Source organism: Parasteatoda tepidariorum, chromosome 7 (genome assembly GCF_043381705.1).
Source record: "Parasteatoda tepidariorum isolate YZ-2023 chromosome 7, CAS_Ptep_4.0, whole genome shotgun sequence".
NCBI classification, from domain to species: domain Eukaryota; kingdom Metazoa; phylum Arthropoda; class Arachnida; order Araneae; family Theridiidae; genus Parasteatoda; species Parasteatoda tepidariorum.
The window spans coordinates 14,177,964-14,198,425 of record NC_092210.1 but is presented as its reverse complement, the minus strand read 5'-3'; the positions used below and the strand labels follow the sequence as shown (position 1 = coordinate 14,198,425).

At 30.5% G+C, this 20,462-nt stretch overlaps 1 protein-coding gene across 6 annotated transcripts in view; it reads left to right on the top strand.

The window, feature by feature from the left end:
- The window catches only part of LOC107450332 (alpha-1-macroglobulin), a 76,046-nt gene that overhangs the window by 25,049 nt on the left and 30,535 nt on the right, over window positions 1–20,462 (top strand). For all 6 annotated transcript variants that reach the window (XM_071183085.1, XM_043047101.2, XM_043047100.2 and 3 more), the window contains 12 exons: window positions 1,223–1,331; window positions 3,000–3,109; window positions 4,780–4,983; window positions 7,129–7,356; window positions 10,015–10,211; window positions 12,006–12,159; window positions 13,511–13,660; window positions 13,747–13,825; window positions 15,730–15,821; window positions 16,824–17,013; window positions 18,768–18,852; window positions 20,164–20,392. In XM_071183085.1, coding sequence (XP_071039186.1) covers window positions 1,223–1,331; window positions 3,000–3,109; window positions 4,780–4,983; window positions 7,129–7,356; window positions 10,015–10,211; window positions 12,006–12,159; window positions 13,511–13,660; window positions 13,747–13,825; window positions 15,730–15,821; window positions 16,824–17,013; window positions 18,768–18,852; window positions 20,164–20,392 — 1,827 coding nt within the window. The remainder of the gene's footprint in view (window positions 1–1,222; window positions 1,332–2,999; window positions 3,110–4,779; window positions 4,984–7,128; window positions 7,357–10,014; window positions 10,212–12,005; window positions 12,160–13,510; window positions 13,661–13,746; window positions 13,826–15,729; window positions 15,822–16,823; window positions 17,014–18,767; window positions 18,853–20,163; window positions 20,393–20,462) is intronic.

Below are 20,462 nucleotides of genomic sequence, written 5' to 3'. Positions count from 1 at the left end.
ATTAAAAAGGAAGGGATTGAAGAAGTTAAAACAGCATATTTACATTAAAATTATATTTTTACTATGTGCCTGAGAGCGGGATTCACAACTATTTTTAGGCGAGGGTTAAATTTTTTTAAATTGAATAAGAGTCAAAAAAATTTAATTTGGAACAAAATGTCAGAAAAATATAACAATGCTATAACATCAAATTTTGTCAAATTCTTGCGTGTGTGAATATTTGGAATATTCATTTCTGCGTGATAAGTGGAGACAAATCACAAAATGAAAAAAAAAATTGGAGGATGATGTAATAAGCATCACACAAGTAGAGGAATTATATGATTGCTTTGAAAATGGCCTGTTGAACAACATGGAAATTAGAAGTGGAACGTGAACCACGTACTGGTAGGTTTACAACAAGCAGAAACACAGCGAAACGCGCAACACATGGAAACGAACTCAAGCAAGGCATAACAGAAGTTGATAAAATTGATAAAATCATTTAATAGTCAAAAATCATTTAAAATCATTAATCAGTTGATAAAATCATTTAGTACATTTCACAGAGATTTAAAAATATAAAATTAAATTTTCGTTTTTTACACAACTAAAAACATGCATATCTATTTCAACGGTGTATAACAAATCATTCATTTAAATCGCAATAATTCATAAACAACAACTCTTAATTGTGAAAGCAACTTCTATCGATAAAAAAGCTCGCCAATAATTTGAAAGGGAAAATAATTTACGTTTTGTTTGAATGAGGGAGAATTTAGTGTAAGCGTATTCTATCATAGGTGTTTAGATTTATATTACACCTTTTATTCGTATATAAGCGCTTGATATGGTGTTAACCAGGAATAAAGTGTTCCTTCACACAATTTTTTGAGTTGTTCAGCACCATATTCGATAAGATATTACTCCACAGTTTTTACAATGCAAGATATATATCTACTAATATTCGTAAAATTCCAGACTTCAAGATAAAAAAATTATAGTTGAATACTTTTCGAACAGACCTTATTCATTTAAATTTTTAAGGTACTCTCTCATTCATCATTTTATCAATTTGACCAAAAACTTTAAATTCCTACTAAGATTTTACATTCTTTTCTAATGACTCTAGTGTGTCTTTGGGTACCAAACATCAAACTTTATTGCATCTGAATGATAAAATACACAGTAGGTAGCAGAAATTCAAAAAAAATAAATAAATAAATAAACTTAATTATTTCAGATTCATGGCTGCTACCAAGTTGATTTATATGTGCCTTTAATTGAACCAGGGAATGTTTATACTTATTCAAAAATACAAATATCTGCACAAGTTATAGAAGACGGAACAGGTAAGAAACATGGAATATTCCATTTATATTCTAATTTCTTTAGGAGAAAGCCAGCTTAGTGTGAAAATTGAGCAGCAAAAGTTTGAATTTCGAAGGCAATTAGGCAATTAGGAACTGATTTTTATAGGCAATTAGGAACTGATTTGTGATATACACTATCTGGCCATTAATGACCGGACACCCCTCATTTCGGATACATGAGGTGCTAGTATCAAGTCAGTAGGGCGTAGGGCCGCCACGCTCCCGAATCACAGCTTTAACCCTTCTAGGAAGGCTATCCACTAGGTGTTGGTACACGGCGGCAGGTATTGCCCGCCATTCCTCCTGTAACATGGCGAAGAGTTGAGTGGTGGTTTTGGGGCGTTGTGGTCTGGCCCTCAACCGGCGCTCCAACTCATCCCAGAGATGCTCAATTGGATTGATGTCGGGACTTTGGGAAGGCCAGTCAAGCTCTTGCACCCCCATTTCATCAAACCAGTCCGTGATGGCATGTGCTTTATGAATGGCAGCGTTATCGTGTTGAAACACAAACGGGCCATTACCGAACTGTTGCCACAGTGTGGGAAGTGCCGAATTGTCCAGGATGTCTCTACACCCTTCTGCGTTCAGGGTTCCACGCACTAACACCAAGGGTCCAAGGACAAACCATGAGAAACAGGACCACACCATAATTCCTCCACCGCCGAAATTCACAGTGTCGGGTCATTAATGGCTAGATAGTGTACTATGCCATTCCGTTTTTACCATCCTTATTATGAACTTTAGAATCCATATCAAAAATGTAATAAAACAAATGAACAGATAAAAATATGTATAATATAAAAGTCTCTCGTAAAAGTCTTTCAGAGCAATATTGTAATAATTTTTCTTAATAATTTTTTCGTAGTCTTATCTCAGTCAATAATCTTAACAATATTTTACCTTAAGCTTATTCTATGATAAATTTGCAATATTTATTTGATCTAGATAAATCTAGAATCATTATAGATTTGTAATATAAGGCCACTTTTGGGTTGACTATATTTTTAATGTCTTTAATGCTCATACTCTTATATGTTATAGCAAAAATACTTAATTTTTCTTATTAAAGTTTTAATTAAATATTTTTAACCTTTCTTAATTGACATTTTTTTAAAAAAATAATTGGAAAAATTGTTTTTAAATTTCCAGTTATGTATAATATCTGTTTTCATATATTCTGAAAAACAAGTAGTTATATTCTATATATTATTCTATATATATTCTAGATATATTCTGTGGTTATATTATTAGAAAATATTTTTACATTTGGTAAAACTAAATTTTAAAAAATATAACTATACACTTAAATTTTAATTAACTTTTAAGCACATTTTAATATTATTTTTAGGTAGCTTTTTAAAAAATCGTTTTGTATATTAATTTATACATTAATTTTTATATTAATATATTTTTGTAAAAAATTACATGAAGAATAGTTAAAATGCCTTAATAAAAAAATTTGAGAAATTATTTTTTCAAATATTCAAGTGGGAAATTATTTTTATTGAAAACTTATATAAAAATAAAGTTTTTCTTACATAAAATTTAAACAAAAATTTTTTTTGAACTTTAGGTTGAAAAATAGAAAAGCCATTTTGTTTTCCAAACTCTTTTAACTCTATTTTAAATAGAATTTTCATATTTTAGGAGCAAAAATGGAGGTAAAACAGTACTTAGAAAGAACAACAATGCCATTAATACTAGAATTTTTTGATTCATTAGAATACTATAAACCTGGTATGCCTTACAATGGAAAAGTAAGTTAGTTGTTTAAATTTTTCATTTCTACCAAATGTAACTGCATATATTGTTTAAAATCCAATACAACTCCGCAAGTTTGACAAGGTGTTACTTCAAACGCATCACATACGAAATAACTGAAATTCTTTAAAACATTCTTCTGAATATTCAAAAATTCCTAATAAAAATTACTAAAATAATCTTTGAGGTTTCTAGTATGATTCCATTAAGTTGAACTGTGCGATACATGCTTACATAAGTAAAAGTTGAATCATTATGAAGTTACTATAAATCTCATTTTGATTGAGAAAGTGTTTTAATTTCACTTTTTGAGACGGGTGTTTGAGATTCTAAGTGAAACTTTAAACATTGAGTGCTTTTAGTCAAGCATTTAAGCAATGAGCCATTAAACATTGAGTATTTTACTTAAATATCGAAAAAACTGGAAATTCAGCTAGAAATATTCAATGTAAAATTGATACTAATAATAATTTGCTTAAAGTAAGCATGAAAAAACACCTAGAAAAATTTATGATGGATATATATACACCATATAGAATGACAATAAAATTAATGCCTATAACAGGGGTGACCAAGCTCCTTGATAGTCGAGCCATTTTTCAAAATTTGAAATTTTTCGCTAGCACAATTAAATACGTATTTAAAAGGTATGCAAAAAAGGTATTAAATTCTTTTTTACATAAATTATATTTATTGAAAACATTTAAATAAAAATACAAAATATGTGTATTGAATTTAAATATCAAACACATTTATTTTACTTCTCTTGATAATTCTATAAAATTTAGTGAATAATTGGTGGCAGCACTTCTCAGTAATTCTTTGAGATGCTGGTTAGTTAATACTGATTGGTGTTTGGATTTCCCGAATTTTAAAGTGGAATAAAATGATTCACATAAGTACGTTGTTCCGAATATTGAAATAATTCGACAAGCTGCCTTTTCTAATTCAGGATACTTCGGTTCTGGTACAAATTTCCAAAATTCAGTAATCGACGTTGACTTATATTTTAACTGTAGAGCTTGATCTTCTTGCATCTCTATTAATTCTAATTCTCCAGATGCTTATTGTGTCATAATTATATTGGAAATTGAAAACTCACCTTGAATTGAACAACGTTGCTCTTAGTTTTTCATATTTGCTCTCAGTAATGTAAAAGACATTTTGAAACACATACGGAACGGTAATAATTTAAAAGGGAACTCGGATACATTTAACGAGAGCCACAAATAATCCTTCAAAGAGCCGTATGTGGCTCACGAGCCGCAGGTTGGCCACCCCTGGCCCATAATGCTATATTTGTATCATCCCTTAGTGGACTAATCGTAAAGACACTTCTCCCAGTAGAACATCGAAGTCAAGCCTCGCTGGCTACGGTCATTAACCACTTTGATAAGCCTGACCGCTTTGATAACCCTGAGTTGGAACAGAAGGTGTGCGGTATCGGTCCTAGTTAAATTGTTCTACCATAAAATCTTCTATCTAATAGACTTCGCGCACAGGTCGTCAGGCTTAATAATAATCGGATTTATTACTTTAACATATACATCCTATAGAATCGAAATGAAATTAATGCCGTAAATATAATATATTTCATTGTAATAAAGTTTTATAATGATTACTTGTCATAATTATGATGTTAATTACAAAAGAAATATTCACACAGCTTAAAGTACTGAAACCTGACAATACTCCTGCGGAAAATGAGACTATAGAAATCTGTACTTGGATCGATAAAGAACGCAGTATTGCAGTATGGTATGCCATGAGGGAAATTGAAATTTGCTCAAATTTTACATCCAATTTGAAGGGAGTTATTCTATACACTTTTCTGCCACAAAATCTGGAAGATGTTTCGATAACTTTAAAGGTAAGATGGGAAAAAAAATTATAGTGTTTTAAAATACAAAGCTGTATTTAATGTGTTTATGACCAAAATCTTGACTTTATTTTTTTACTCTACTTTTAATCTATCTGACTTTTATTTTTTTACCTTTTTCATTTCTTTAACATTTAAATAGTTTGCAAACTTGAAAACTTAAATATATAATTAAGTATTATAAAGCCATGTATTATAAAAGCCGAGTTAGCCGAATACCATAAAATTAGCTATTATAAAACCATGACAGTGCTTTGGGTATTGTAAACAGGTACGGACAAGCACATATTTCGTTACAAATTTCATTGTTAACTATGAAAAATAACCAACGCCATATCGGTAAACTAAATATAAATGTCATATCGGTAAAAAATATGTCTTATTTGATACTAACCGAATACCTATTCTTCTTATTGAGTAAAACAGGAAATAATTCATAAATTAATATAATTTATCCATTCTGCAACCCCGTGCACAAAATTAAGAAGTTTATACCAACATAATTAAGAAAGCTAAGTATTTAAAGAAAATATTTATTTATTATTTGTTGTCAGAGACTTTGTTATTAGATTAAGAAAATACACGTTTTTAGAAATTGATTTCTTCAAAATAGAGTCATCTGTGTAATTTTGAAAGACGCTATGGCTCGCAATGATATTTAAATGGTATTTAAAATTTTACACAATAAAATTTTTTCCAGTACTTAACGTACGGCGATAGGTCTTTTAAGTTTTTTCGGGAGGCCGTGAATTTTAATTTTTAACAATTACAGATCTCTTTAAAATATTGATTTTTCAGAGAAAAATCTTTCAGCAGTTGTCAAGCAACGGAAGAAAACTAAAAGAAAATTTCTTTCAACCTTGGTTCATTTACCACAGAGTGTGCCTAGTCAACGTAGACAATATTCGCTATTTCTTAAGCTTAAAAATTTCCTCTTATTAGTTAAAAATAGCCTCATCTTTTCATGAATAATTATGTATGTAGAAATTTTTCAACATGGGCAGTAGAATTTTTTTTTCGGAATGATAATAGATTGGGGTGTTCCTCGGGACAAATAACAGTTTTTCTGAAGTAAGCTTATCATGAACTATAACAGAGACTCTAATCAGCTGCTCTGGAAAGTCTGCTCAACTTTAATAGGTGGTGTTATCAATGAAACTTAAAGAGTAACGATTTTTATTATAGTTAAAGTTTCGAAAATAATTGATAATTTGTAAAGTGGATTTTGGAAAAATAGAAAGATACGGAATTGTATGGTTCGTTGTGTGCAGAAAGTCATCGTTATTCTCACCAAGTTTTAAATAAGATAAAAATCGCTTAAACAGATGGCGCTACTAGCACAATATTTTATCGTGTTATAAAATTAAGATCTACAACTCATACATCAACAGCTGAAACAATTTTCAGCCATTTTGTTGCGGTTGTATTAAGTTGGCCTGCGTAGGAAACGAAGAGTTATTCTCATCAAGTTACAAAATTGATTAAAAAATTGTTTGACAGTCGGCAATTCTAGCGCAATCTTTTGATAGGATTATGTATTAAAACGCGAAAAGCGAGCAGCTGTAGCAAATACGTATAACACAGAGTTTCCCAAAAATTACCGACTGCTTGAAAAACCAATGCAGTCGTATTTAGTTTGTCTGCTTAGGTAGCAAGGTTTATTTTCATCAAAATTCAAAACTAGTTTTAAAAATATCGCCAACAGATGTCGCTTTTCAGGTGAAAAAGCATAAAAACAGCTTTTCTACAGAATGTCAGGGAATTGGAACTGAAATACATACACGGGTATATGTTAGTTTTGTCTGTAACTGTGACACGTCGATGATGCAAATGGTGGCTATTTTGAAAACATTGTTTCATAGTTATATTTCTGCTATTGATCTAAGCCATTTTTTTTGACGGTCTTGCAGCTAATTTCAGAAATTGGAGAAAATAAAATCGCTGATTTTTTAGCAGCACCCGTCATTTTTTCTATGATTCAAATCTTCGGTAACTTTTGAGACACCCAGTGCCGTACTTGTACTCTCTTTCAATGGTAAAAGAATGATGTAGTTCATAGAGTTATAAAAATGTGAAAACAGCTATGTTTATTTTAGCATAACTTCGATTTTAATTTGAGCTGAACTCTTTCCTCAGGCTAAGTCGTTGGCTTATTTACCCCAAAACTCAAGTGATACTACTTACAGAGCAAGTAGTCTAGAGCAACCAGCAGCTACAAAGCACTTAAAAGCATATTATTCACCCACTAACAGCTATATTCAGATCCAGGCTTTTCACCAACCAGTTAAGTGTGGCACAAAGCAAACTTTAAAAGTTTTTTACACAGCAGATGAAAGTTCTACAGACTTCCAGTTTTTTTATCAGGTAAATAATTTATCCTTTGGTCTGATGTATTGTCTTGATCTAATGTTGATAATTGTTCCAATTTTAATATTCTAAGTATTTTTCATTCTCTGCTTATTTTGAAAAAAATCTTATGTTTTCATTAAATAGAAACATTCATAACACTTAATCAAAGAACTTAACTCTAGAGAAATGAATGATGCCAATTCGGCCGTTGTTTTGTTTCTCTGTAATTCAAAAAATAACTTGCTAAAAAATTGAGTACTTCTGACTTTTGCATAATTTGATTCAATTTAAGTGCTTATTTAACCATTCATGTGTAAGCCCTATAGAAACGCATACATAGAACCTCATGCCTAAAATGACTGGAAGAGTCAGAGTGGTCCCTTGGGTATTTTGGTAGATATCCCATAACCCCAGACAGGTTTAGGTATAAGGTACTTTTTAAAAAGTATTAAGTACCCCAGTTATAATTTTAAAAAAAATAACATTTCCATAATAGTTGTTTATAGAGAATAGGAAACAATTATCTAAATAAGATCAATTAAAGTGCTTATTGAATCATTCATGTGTTTGACTTACAGAAACTTATACATAGAGCTTTATACCTGAAACAACTGGAAGGATCAGAATGGCCCCTTAGGTATTTCTGTAGTTAACCCATAGCTTCAGGTAGGTATAAGGTACCCATTGGAAAGTATAAGCTACCACAGTTTCATTAAAAAAAAAATATCTATAATTTCTCTTTATCGAGAAAAGAAAACTCAATTATCTAAAGAATCTAACGCATAATTAAAAAGAAAGTGTTCCGTTTATCAAATATTTTTACTAACCGAATCGAATAAAATACCCTGAAATTTCGATTATTAAGTCTATATTAAGTTTTTATTAAATTAATTAAAACAGATTTTATGATTTTGTGTGTTTATATGATCTACACACGAAAGATCTTGAAGAGCATACATTGGCCCCTTCAGTCTTACTGGTGTATAGCAATGTTTCGTCTTTCTAGTGTTATAGTGTTATAAAAATAATAGTGTAAATAATAGTAAAAATAAAGTGCTAGTGATATAAAAATAATAGTAAATACATCCTGCTTTAAAAAAATTATTCGAAAATGTCTATTTAAGGAAATGTAAGCTACCATGATTTGATACTACCGGGACAAAAAAGAGCACCGAAACCTGTTTGATTGATATTCGAAATTTCAAGTAACCAGTTAAGCACTTTTGAAGTGTTTATACTTCGGACCAAATTTCTATTGCAGTGCGTAGAACGTATGTACGTTTCGTTTAAAAGTTTAAAAAAAATTGCAATTGACTGTCAAAACTCAAAACTTTTATTAAATGCAATTAGAATATTATTCAGTGGTATGTTTGCTTTATACAATCTTTATGTTCACTTTAGTGGTATGTTCACTTTATACAACCTATAGAAGTAATGAATATTTTATATTAAGAGTTCAAAGCATGACGTACGTAAATTAAGATTTAGACGGCAAACGTTTATTAGCGAAGAAATTCCGTAAACAAGTAGCAGGGCAAATATTGAAATATTCTTGAATTGAGGACATGAAGCTCTTGGACCGAAACATTCCATCCAAAAGTTTTCTCTTCTCGTATTATTCTTTTACTCTATCTTATGTATTTTATTATTTTTTGACAAGTTTCTAATAACAGTAACCTCTTCAGAAAACTTATCGCTAACTCTCTCTTGAGAGGTATTATTCTTTTATAGCATTTTATGTGTCATATTGCATTTTATGTGTCGTATTATATTTTTGGTAATGCCTAACGAGTTTCCAATAACAGTTTCCAATAAGAATACTTCTCACTCTCACTTTCACCTCGTATTGTTCTTTTATTACAACTCATGTATTTTATTTTTTATATTTTTTTGAAAACTTGCAGCAAGTTTCTAATAATAGTATCCTCTTCAGAAAACTCTAACTCACGCTCTTTTTCACCCGTCTTCTATTTTTTCCCCACGTGTTATTCTTGTATAGTATCTTATAAGTTGATTATTTTTTGGCAATTTTTAAGCAGAATCTAAAAATTGTAACCTTTTTCAGAAAACTTCTCACTCACTCTCTCTTTTGCTTTGTATTATTCCTATTATATAACTTTTTTTACAATTTTAAACAAGTTTAAAAACAGTAAAATTTCCAGAAAAACTCTTGCTCACTCTTCTTCACCCTTTCATCACGTCTTATTCTGATAATATAACTTATGATTTTTATTAATTTTTGACAATTTTACCAAATTTCTAATAACAGTAACCTCTACGGAAAACTTTTCATATTATTCTTACATTACTATTTAAATATTTTATTATTTTTTGACAATTTTTACTATGTTTCTAATAACAGTTAGCTCTTCAGAAATGAATTGTAGTTTTTTTTTATTAAATAAAAAGGTCATCCTTTTTTATCCTTCGTAATTTAATAAGGAAACATTCAATACCCACACTCGCCATTGCTTGCTTTAAATTTTACCCTCTTCAGTGGTTTTTAAAAATTGAATTTAATGCTTAGCCAGCTAAAGAAACTTGTATTTTTTTTTAATTTTACTTCGTTAAATAATGATTTGTCAAATTTGTTCCTCAATTACTCTAATATTTTTTTAATATTTCTAATCAGTACTTATTTATGCTACATTTAAATTAGCATTATTTATTTAGATCATATATCAAGAAGCTGTAATGCTGGAAGACTCCGTTACTGAAAGTTATAAACCTCAAGCTGACATTTTTAAAAAATTCAAGAATTCCAATGCAGTTATCAAGGGAGAGGAATTTCAAATCGAACCAAGTTCTGCCGAAATAGGAAATCAGTCTAATGCTGAATTTCTTAATTCTTCTTTATATACACCAACAAAGTAGGTTAATTTTTATTATTATGAAGTTTAAATAAAGATGCAATTAATAGTTTTAGCTGCTCAAAGTTAAACTTTCAATGCCAAAAAAAAAAAAAAANAAAAAAAAAAAAAAAAAAAAAAAAAAAAAGAATGCTGAGAAAATCTTTTAGGGTATATAAAGATAAAACGGACTCAGCTTGAGACCGACATGGACTCGAGGCCGTTATATGAGGGAAGCTTTCGAGCTCGGATAGGTTCGGGCTCGTGTTAAAGTTTTCGTGTACTTTCTTAGGACTTCCAAAATAAACAAATTTTAAAAAATCTGTTGGTTAAAATGCAGAAATGTTTAAGTAATTATAAGGTTTAAAAACTTAAGAAGTATTCTATCTGTATGTTAGTAATCAATAATATATTTACTTGAAATTTCCCTTTCGTAAAATTTGGCCTTCTGTTACTTGAATTTCGGACTGAGATGGGCTCGAACACAAAAAAAAAACTTCGTGATCTCGGGAATGAACACCTAGCTCTGACACTGAAAAATCCTAGTGATCTTGGGCTTGGGGGGCTTAGATATAAAACCTTCAGACTCGATTGGATTTGCACCTCAAAAAGTTAACCCGAACTCCTTTATGGTAGTTATGGCTCATTGTTAAGGATCGAGAATTGCTGCAACCTATGACCGAAAATGCCGTTAGCCCTTAGGTGGTGCTCTACATCTAATTACTGTAATTCCACTGTGCACCTAATGGTACTGTGTAGATGCTGTTAGGTGTTTCCCAATAAATGGTAATTTATTCATCTATAACTCTTAATATTCTATAGGCAAAATTCTAATAAAGAAATGTTCCCATAGCTGTATGGCAAAGGTGCACCATGGTCTTTGGAAAATTTTTTTCGCAAGCTATAAGCACACCTTAGTTTTATGGCGAAAATTCGTCATGTAAAAACACCATGGGATATCCCTATGAAGAAAAGAAAGTAAGTGCATGTCAAGATAAGGAAAAAAAAGTGTAGGGAATACCGATCTAATGTAAATCGGGCAATTACCCAGAACCTTAAAAATATCTGTGTCGGGAATCCAAGTTAGTGTAAAGCGGGTAGCAGCCCTTAACATTGTAGGGAATATGTAGGAATATCTGGCAAGTATAAACTATTCAGTAGATTTTAACCTTTAAAAATATCAGTGCAGAGATTTCCGGGCAATTGTAAACCGGAAAATGTCCCACACATTCTAATCAGGTACTACAGTTATTTCAGTTATTATTAATAATAACAACGTTTTTAGAAAAACAAGATGATAAATGCACGTTAATAATTTTTCGGGTTACAGTTAACGGTATTATTTATTGTCATTATTTATTATTATACTAATATTAATATCTATATGAATTGCAAAGTATTTGTACAAAAGTTTCATTCTGTTTAAATGTTTTTAATTAACTGATTTAAAAATCAAAATCATCTCGATACATGTTATTTTAAGATTTTATCTTTCTTCCAGAGTTGCCAATTTGCTCCGGACAGCTAATATATATTTTAAAGTGGTAGTTTATCAATTGTGATTCTTGGTTTAATAAATTCGATTTAGTAGATTTGTATCCACCACTATTTCTACACAATTCGTAGGCTTATATAATTCCCCACTTTATAGTTTTAAAAAGACAGCAAAAATATTCAAATATTTGAAAAATTTACTTTGTAGTTATTTACCGTTTTCTTAATTACTTTGGAGTGTCCGGAACAATTGGCATCTCTGTTCCTCAGTAAATATCAATTAGCTTATATTTCATATTCAGTTACTGTGTTTACTTTCAGCTATCAACCTCATCTTGGAAAAGTAGAAGTTACAATACAGATTCGTCAGTATCTCGCTCCCGAATTTGTTTTCCTCATATATTACATAAAAGACAACAGAGAAATAATTGCTGATTCTATGAAAATCGCAGTTGATAAATGTTTTAAAAACAAGGTAATCTAAGCCGATTAGAAATCAAAAATACAAAAAGTAAAGCACAATATATTCTAAATATAAGAGATAACCAATACTATATATTGAAAATAACCGAGCTGAATCAACAAAACAAACCATATTGTTGATAAATATTTTAAGTTAAAAGTGCAAATAAATTATATTTGAAATTAATACAATTTATCAGATAGAGCGCTCTTCTTCCTTTGAGGTGACCCACGTTCAAATACGCCTATGGTTGGATGGTACAAATGCTGCTCTTGGTTCGCACCGACCACTGTGCTGACGTAAAATATCCTCAGTGGTAGACGGAACATGAATTAGAATCTCCTTGCCATTGGGCTAACTGTGGACGGATTCATGACTTTCCTCTTCATGTAACACAAATAACGTAAATTCTGGTTAGTTAAATCAAAGGACGTACTCGCTAGTTAGTCCCATTGCTTGATTCAAGAGTTCCATTGTTTTTTGGGTTGGGTTCAAAACTACAAGGCTACGAAGTTGAGAATTGATAATCGTAAACTCAAAATTGGCTCTTCTGTTCTACACCGGTAATAAAAGATAAAAAAAAAAATAATTGCCGAGAAAAAGACAATCAATAATACATATGTTTAAAGTGAAATAACCAAGACATTGATTCAAAAAAAAAATTTTACTTGATGATAATTTAATGATTTGAAGGATAGAGTTTTAAAAATCGATTAGAAATCTATTAAACTAAATATAAACAAAACAAATCTAGATCCCTTATGATAAACAAGACAAACTAAAAATTGAAACATTCAAAATAAACGATAACTAATACAAAATATAGAAAAAAATCAATACAAAAAACTTATGAAACGTAACCAAGATATGCAAAAAAATTCATATTGAAATATATTCACTTTCGACAAAATTATATAAAAAAAAATTCTCATTCTGTGGCAGAAATTTAAACCACGTTTGTGGCTTTCTTTTAAGATAAATCATGCATTAATGTTTCCAAAAATGTGTGAAGCATTGAGAGAAATAACAGAAGAAAGTGTATTATGGATGAATAAGTTTGTTTGTTTTTTGTCGTATGCCTGTTTTTAGGCAGTGGGGGGTACGATTGTTCCTGTTTTTTAGTGACGCCATCTATGGTCAGGAATTCGACTTCTGCCACGCCATTCACACAACCACAACCAGTGGATGAATAAATGCCTTTCTAATAAATATGAGTAGTATATCATATGGTTTTAAATCAGAAAAGAATTTTTGCAGTCGTCTTATATTACATGTTATTCCTTCTATCTGTTACACAGTAAAATTTATCTGTTATTGCTATCATACAAATCTTAATTCAAATGCAAATATAATGTTCTTGTAGGTTGACTTCTTTTTTGGAGACAAGAAAAAAGAACCGGGATCAGACACCGATATCTACATCAAAGCATCTCCTAATTCTTTTTGTGGTATAAAAGCAATAGATCAAAGTGACACTATAGTTAATTCCGGGGATCAAATCACTCCGGACAAAGTAATGTAGAATTCGTTTAGTACAACAATTTGTGATAGATAAAAATGTTTTAAATTTTTGACTCAAAGTTCGAAATTCTTCTATAGCTTTACCAGTTGAGAACAAGTCTCTTTAATGACTATTACCGACCATCTAATCCATGTTATAGTGATATTAAGCAGCCAGGTTTGTCATGATTTTTCAACTTTTTCTCGGTTTAATATTTTGTTTATACTTTACCACCTACTTATTTAAATTATTTAATAGAAGTCCTCAATCGCCTTCTAGGATTTGATGTTAAACATTTAATCTTTGTATTTTTTCTGTTTTAAGTTTTTAAACTTTTGATTATGATTTTGATTTTGATTTTGCAATGGTAAATACTTTTCAAAAAAGTTGACAAATAAACTTTCATTTTTTTTTTTTTTTTAGATTTAAAAGAAAATAGCACATGATATTTCTCAGACCTCCTAAGGAACTTTAAAACTTTCTCTTAGAAATTTTCGTGTTTATAGATTTCGATATGTTGCACATAACTCTCAGAACTTCCAAGGAATTTTAAAAATTTCGTTGTGTAATAGGACATAATATCTCTCAGAACTTCTACGAAAATTTTTTTCAAATTTTTATTTAGAAGTTTTAGTTTAAAGTCATTTTTTATGGTTATTTTTGAATTTTAAGATTGAAAAATATTTTTCATTTGCAGAAATAAGAGATTTTAAATTTCTTATTTAAACTTTTGTAACAATCAAACATTTCTCATTGTTTAAGAAAAAGATTTCAACCATTTTTTAAAAAAAATCAAAAATATGGATGGAAATAATAATTTGTATTCCAAAACTTTTTTTAAAAGCAATAAGTTAATTTTCAAATATTTCGATACTCTTTATTGCAAATGTAACAAACGAAATGAGAATATATTGTATAAAAATGTAAAAAAATCACTAGAATCACTTTCACCAATTACTTTTTTGGGATTCAGAATCACTCGAAATTGACAAGCTGTGTAAACATAAAAAAATTTTACGCATCATATGGTAACCATGAAAAAAATTTTTTTAGAAGGATGAAAACAAAACATATGTAGAAGAAATTAATAGAGGGAGAATTGTGTGAACAATACTTCTTTTAGAAGGGAGAAATAGAGGACGAATCCAATTAGAAACGAAAACCGAGGGAGAAATCTGTGAGCAATAATTCTTTTACAAATGCGCAGTAGAAGACAAATCAAATTAGAAGCGAGAAATTGAGGGAGATATCTGTTAACAATATTTCTTTTAGAAGAGAAAAAATTGAAGACAAATACATACAATTAATAGCGAAAAATTGAGGAAGAATTCTGTGAACATAACTTCTTTTAGAAGGGAGAAATAGAAGACAAATCTAATTAGAAGTGAAAAATGGAGGGAGATATCTGTAAACAATATTTCTTTTAGAAGGGAAAAAATTGAAGACAAATACATACAATTAATAACAAAAAATAGAGTGATAATTCTGTGAACAATACTTCTTTAAGGAGGGAGAAATCTAAGCCAAATAAATCGAATTAGAAGCGAAAAATTGAGGAAGAATTCTGTGAACATGACTTCTTTTAGAAGGGACAAATAGAATACAAATCCAATTAGAAGCGAAAAATAGTGGGAGTATTCTGCGAATAATATTTCCTTTTGGGGCGAGAAATTGAAGACAAATGCAGTTAGAAGCGAAATATAGAGAAAAAAAATATGGGATATAATAACAAGTAAAGCCCTAGATAAGTTTAAGTTTAATCTCCTGGAAACTTAAGTGTTAATTTTTTAAACCACTTTCTCAAAAGTTTTTTACTGGCCTTTTTTCGGGTCCTTTTTATCTATAATTTTTTATCTCTGTATAATTTAATAATGATTAGTTTATCAGATTAATTCTTAATCTCTGCATATAATCAAGGAATAATTCAGTATTTAATAATAGAGTATTACGAACAGTAGCTTATTTATAAAAATTCAATATTAATTCGAGGAAAATATCGATCAAGTATCGATATAATATGAAAACAATTATTTTAATTAGCAATAAAAATCTTTGTTACATAGAACATTTTACATTTTTAGGTCTTGATAACAATGCATTCAAGAATATGACTCGACCACCAATAGGAAAATATGGCACTCCAAATTATGTGGATTCTTTTGCTGCATTTCAGGTAAGTATATCCCCCTAGCATATTGTGTTTAAATCCCATGCAAGATCACTTAATAAAAGATTACGAAACTTTCAATGCAACTTGAATCAGTGATATGATAATCAACCCGGTACAACTTAGTTCTAAAGCGTTTTACACAAAAAATCTGAAAACTATTTATCTAATGTTAGTGACTAATGCTATGTAACTAGAGTTTGGTCTCATATTTCCTGTAAATTACAAATGAAGTAGTACATTTAAAACATAACATTGTATTCATTGCAATTTGAATCAAAATTTAAATGCAAAACTTTCTTCAAAAGTTCGAATTTTCTATGGAGTCATTTATTAGAATTTATTATAAACACTAAATATATTTGGTTAATTCTAAATTTTCAAGAATTATGTTTTTTGAAGCTATCAAAACATTTCAGATAACAATAGCATAATAGATTATATTTCAGATAATAATAGATGTGTTTCCAGATAACAATACATGATAGATAACAATTACTCAAGCAACTGTTATCTATTTTTCTTCTCTATAAATAAAATAAGCATCGCAAGCTTACAGGATTTCTCCACTCTCCACCCTTTTCTCCTCTCTATTACCATGGTTTCGGCGAATTTTACTTTTCCACACTTCAGTATATTCCTGTTTCTTACTGAAATGTACTGCCATGGGAAAAAAATCAAAGTTTGCGAAATCCATGGTAACGAAAAGGGAGAAAGTGTGGTGAGTGAAGAAATCACGTATCCTTGAGAAGCTTATTCTATTTACAAAGGGCATGGGTACCAAAGTTCTTGATTGACTTTGAGAAAGTCGCTTCTGCAGTTCAGCTATCCAACGAAATTAACGAAATAACGAATCTACATCAGCTATCTAACGAAATTAAGTTTCAGTTATTACTTACTATTCAGTTACCAATATCCAAAATGTTGAACGCTATCAATTGTAACTGTATTTTATGAAGAAATAGAATTCTTGGTCTTAATATTGAATTGTTGCGCACTTTGAATTAGGATTCAAGTGTTCTGGTCATCAGTGATCTGTTCCTTGTTACAAGACCTTGCAAGAGGAACAAAAAGTATCCCGCGTCATACTATGATGATGAATACATAAACGAAGACTATTTTGGTCAAACTCCTGCTGTAGAATACACTTATGGAGATTATGGAACTGAAGATTATGAGACTTCTGGGTCGGAATCAGGTAGTTTATTTTATTTTTGTTTCTGATACATATTAATTCAAAGCATTACTTTAACTTCAATGTAAAGATAGATAGTGCTCCAGTAGCACAATCGGTAAAGGAGACTCTCACTTCCCTGGTGGAGAGCTGGGTTAAACCTCAAAAAAGTTAAAGTTCACGGCTGAAAGTCTTCTCTTTAATTGGGCTTCCAAGTTTGGAGAAAGGAGTGCCAGCTACTTCGCTTTTGTTCTCTATTTCGTCGAATTGAGATCAAAATTACGTAATATANATATTAATCATATATATATATATATATATATATAAAGTAGAAAATTTTTAATGGGAAAACGTAAAGGTTCTCTTCAGGACGCATTCCTTTGCGAGTGTTTTTGCGATATCAATATTTCAAAATAAAGAACAATTATCCTAAGAAACAAATTGCTCTTTATATTGCGTCTATGTCACTAAAAAATGGAAATGTAAATGAAAATAAGTTTGAGATGAAAGAAAGACAGCAGAAAACAAACTTACAGACGAGGAGTACAACTTAAAATGCCTTAAAAATAGATATACTAATATAACAGTTTACATAATTTCGCCAAGAAGAAAAAAATATAAAACAGTGCTTATAGCTAAAATGGTATGAAATAATTGTTAAAAATACATTTGGTAGATAAAATTATATTTCACTGCTGCCATCGATGAACTAAGCACTTTAATAAACAAATTTGGGAAAATTTAAGTTAAGGTGCTCTATTAGATTTAGATCGGGGTTCTGTGATAGCAAGTCTAATTATTGAACACACATTTCGTCATCTGCGCATGTCTCTATGTATTAGCGTCTCTAAGTGGGACAGTTATCCTGCTGGCAAAGAATAAATCCATAGATTTTGAGGGAGCTGAAATGCCCAGAATGACCCGTACATCCACGAGTTCATATTTCCAACCACAGGATCTTGGGTAACAAGAGCTAATCATCAAACCCCCACCACCACCACCAAGCGACTAAATCCTCTTTTTACCGGATACACTTCGTCAGACAGAGTAGACTTCATTATGTTTTCGTAAATTGACGCCGGAAGATTTTTATCAATGATGATAATCAGGTTTTCATCTACAATTTTAATTGCATTTTCATAAATTGCCATATCTTTTTCCCGACTGCAGTTTTGCAGCAAACTTCCCGAGCGAGTCATGATGGTTCAGGGAAGAGAGCTTTCGCTTTCCAATGAGGTGAACCGGGTTCGAATCCCAGCAATAGTTGATCGATACTAATTTCGCAACCACCTAACTCCGACCCACAGTGCTGACGTGAAATATCCTCTGTGACAGACGGATTATGTGTTAGAGTTTCCTTGCCATCAGGCTAACCGTGGGAGGTTTTCATTGTTTTTCCCCCTTCGTAACGCAAATGCAGGTTAGTTCCATCAAAAAGTCCTCCATGAAGACAGATTTTTCCAATATTTGATCCAGGAGTTCCCTTGTCTTGTGGATTGGGTTCAAAAGTACAAGGCTACAGGGTTGAGCATTAGCAGTTGTAAACCCAAAAAAGGGATCAGCTGCTCAACGACGGTAATAAAATTAAAATAAAACTTCCCGAGCGCAAAGATGTGTAATATAACTATAATAAACAAACAAATAAATAAAATATTTACTTTTACGCTAATAGAATATAAACTAAAACTTTCACTAATAGAATATATTTAAAAATAAAACGTAATTTATGTATATTTTGTATAACTTTGTAAATTATATGGTCATTTAAATTATTGCAGATGAACGGATGTATAGCGACACTCAGATTATTTCAGGTGCAAGAACAAATCCTGAAACTTGGTTGTTCGAAATGGATTTGACTGGGTGAGTTCATGTACTTGTAGAGAATCTTTCTGGTTAGACACACTTTTTTGTACTTAATCCATAGTTACGTAATATCTTATGTTAATTTCATACTTACAGAACATAATATACTCATAATCATGAATAGTAGTGCTTTCATTACTTTAAACGAAATTACTTATGCTTCTCTGTTTCCTATTTAATATGTTCTACTTTCATTGATAAGTATAACTAACGTAGAGTAAAAAAATTTTGTCGCTTCCGTTCCTATACAGCTTAATAACGACAATAATAATTCGCTGAATTTTTCCTCGCTATAATTATCAGTCAAGTACAATTCACTAGTCCGGATTGTTCCATCTTACTTCGATATTGCTGTCACTCTAAGAAATTTTCTCGGGATATTTCTGTCTCAGGAATATTTCTTTAGAGCATTTCCGTTTCACTGGGACATTTCTGTCACACTAAGAAATTTTGCTATAATATTTCTGTCACACTAGGAAATTTTCTCAGGATATTTTTTTCTCAGGAATATTTCTGTAGAGCATTTCTGTTTCGCTTATATATTTCTGTCACACTAAGAAATTTACAAAGGATATTTCTGTCTCGGGAATATTTCGTTACAATATTTCTGTCTCGCTTGGATATTTCTGTATTACTAAAAATTTTCCCAGGATATTTCCTTTGATTACTTCCGTTTGTCTAAGGTATTTCTGTCACACTAAGAAATTTCACAAAGCTATTTTTGTCTCAGAATAGGTATTTCTTTTGTGCATTTCCGTTTCTCTGTGATATTTCTGTCACACTAAGAATTTTTGTTGCAATATTTCTGTCTCACTAAGAAATTTTCTCTGGATATTTCTGTCTCAGGAATATTTCATTAGAGTATTTCTGTCTCACTAGGATATTTCTGTCACACTAAGAAATTTCCCCAGGACATTCCTGTCTCAGAATATTTCTTTAGAGTGTCCTTCAAGACTCTTAAAACAAAATCTTAAGTCCAAAGCAAACCGTATCTCAAGTAAAATTTGCTTATTCACTCAATCACATTCCGTTACATATATCTGTCTCGAATATTTCTTTTTTGAAAAAAGTCCTAAATAATTCGTATATATAGTATGCTGCGTGGTTAGTTTTACACCTCTGTGACTTATATTTTTTCTTATGCTTGAATAAAATCTATAATTTTTCTTTCTGAGTAATGCAAAGAACGTGCTCTTGGCGGTGCTGAAGAACAATTCAAATACGGACTTTATATGTTGATCACAAATTTTAATTCTAGGAAATTCAATGTACTAATGCATTTCAATTCAAGAATGATTATTTTTTCAGGCCAGATGGTGCATTTATTACTAAAAAACAATTACCAGACACCATAACAGATTGGGTAGGAAGAGCAATTTGTTTGAATCTTAAAGATGGTCTTGGAATATCCAACGACACCTACATTTCATCTTACAAATCATTTTCCATTGATTATACTCTGCCATTTTCTATAATTAGAGGAGAAGAATTAACACTAGTCGTAACAGTATTAAATTATGAATCTGGTGCATTGCCAGTAAGTATAAAATTTTTACTTACATTTTATCTGTTGCTTACATCAGGTACAACAAGTGGTAAAGAATGAA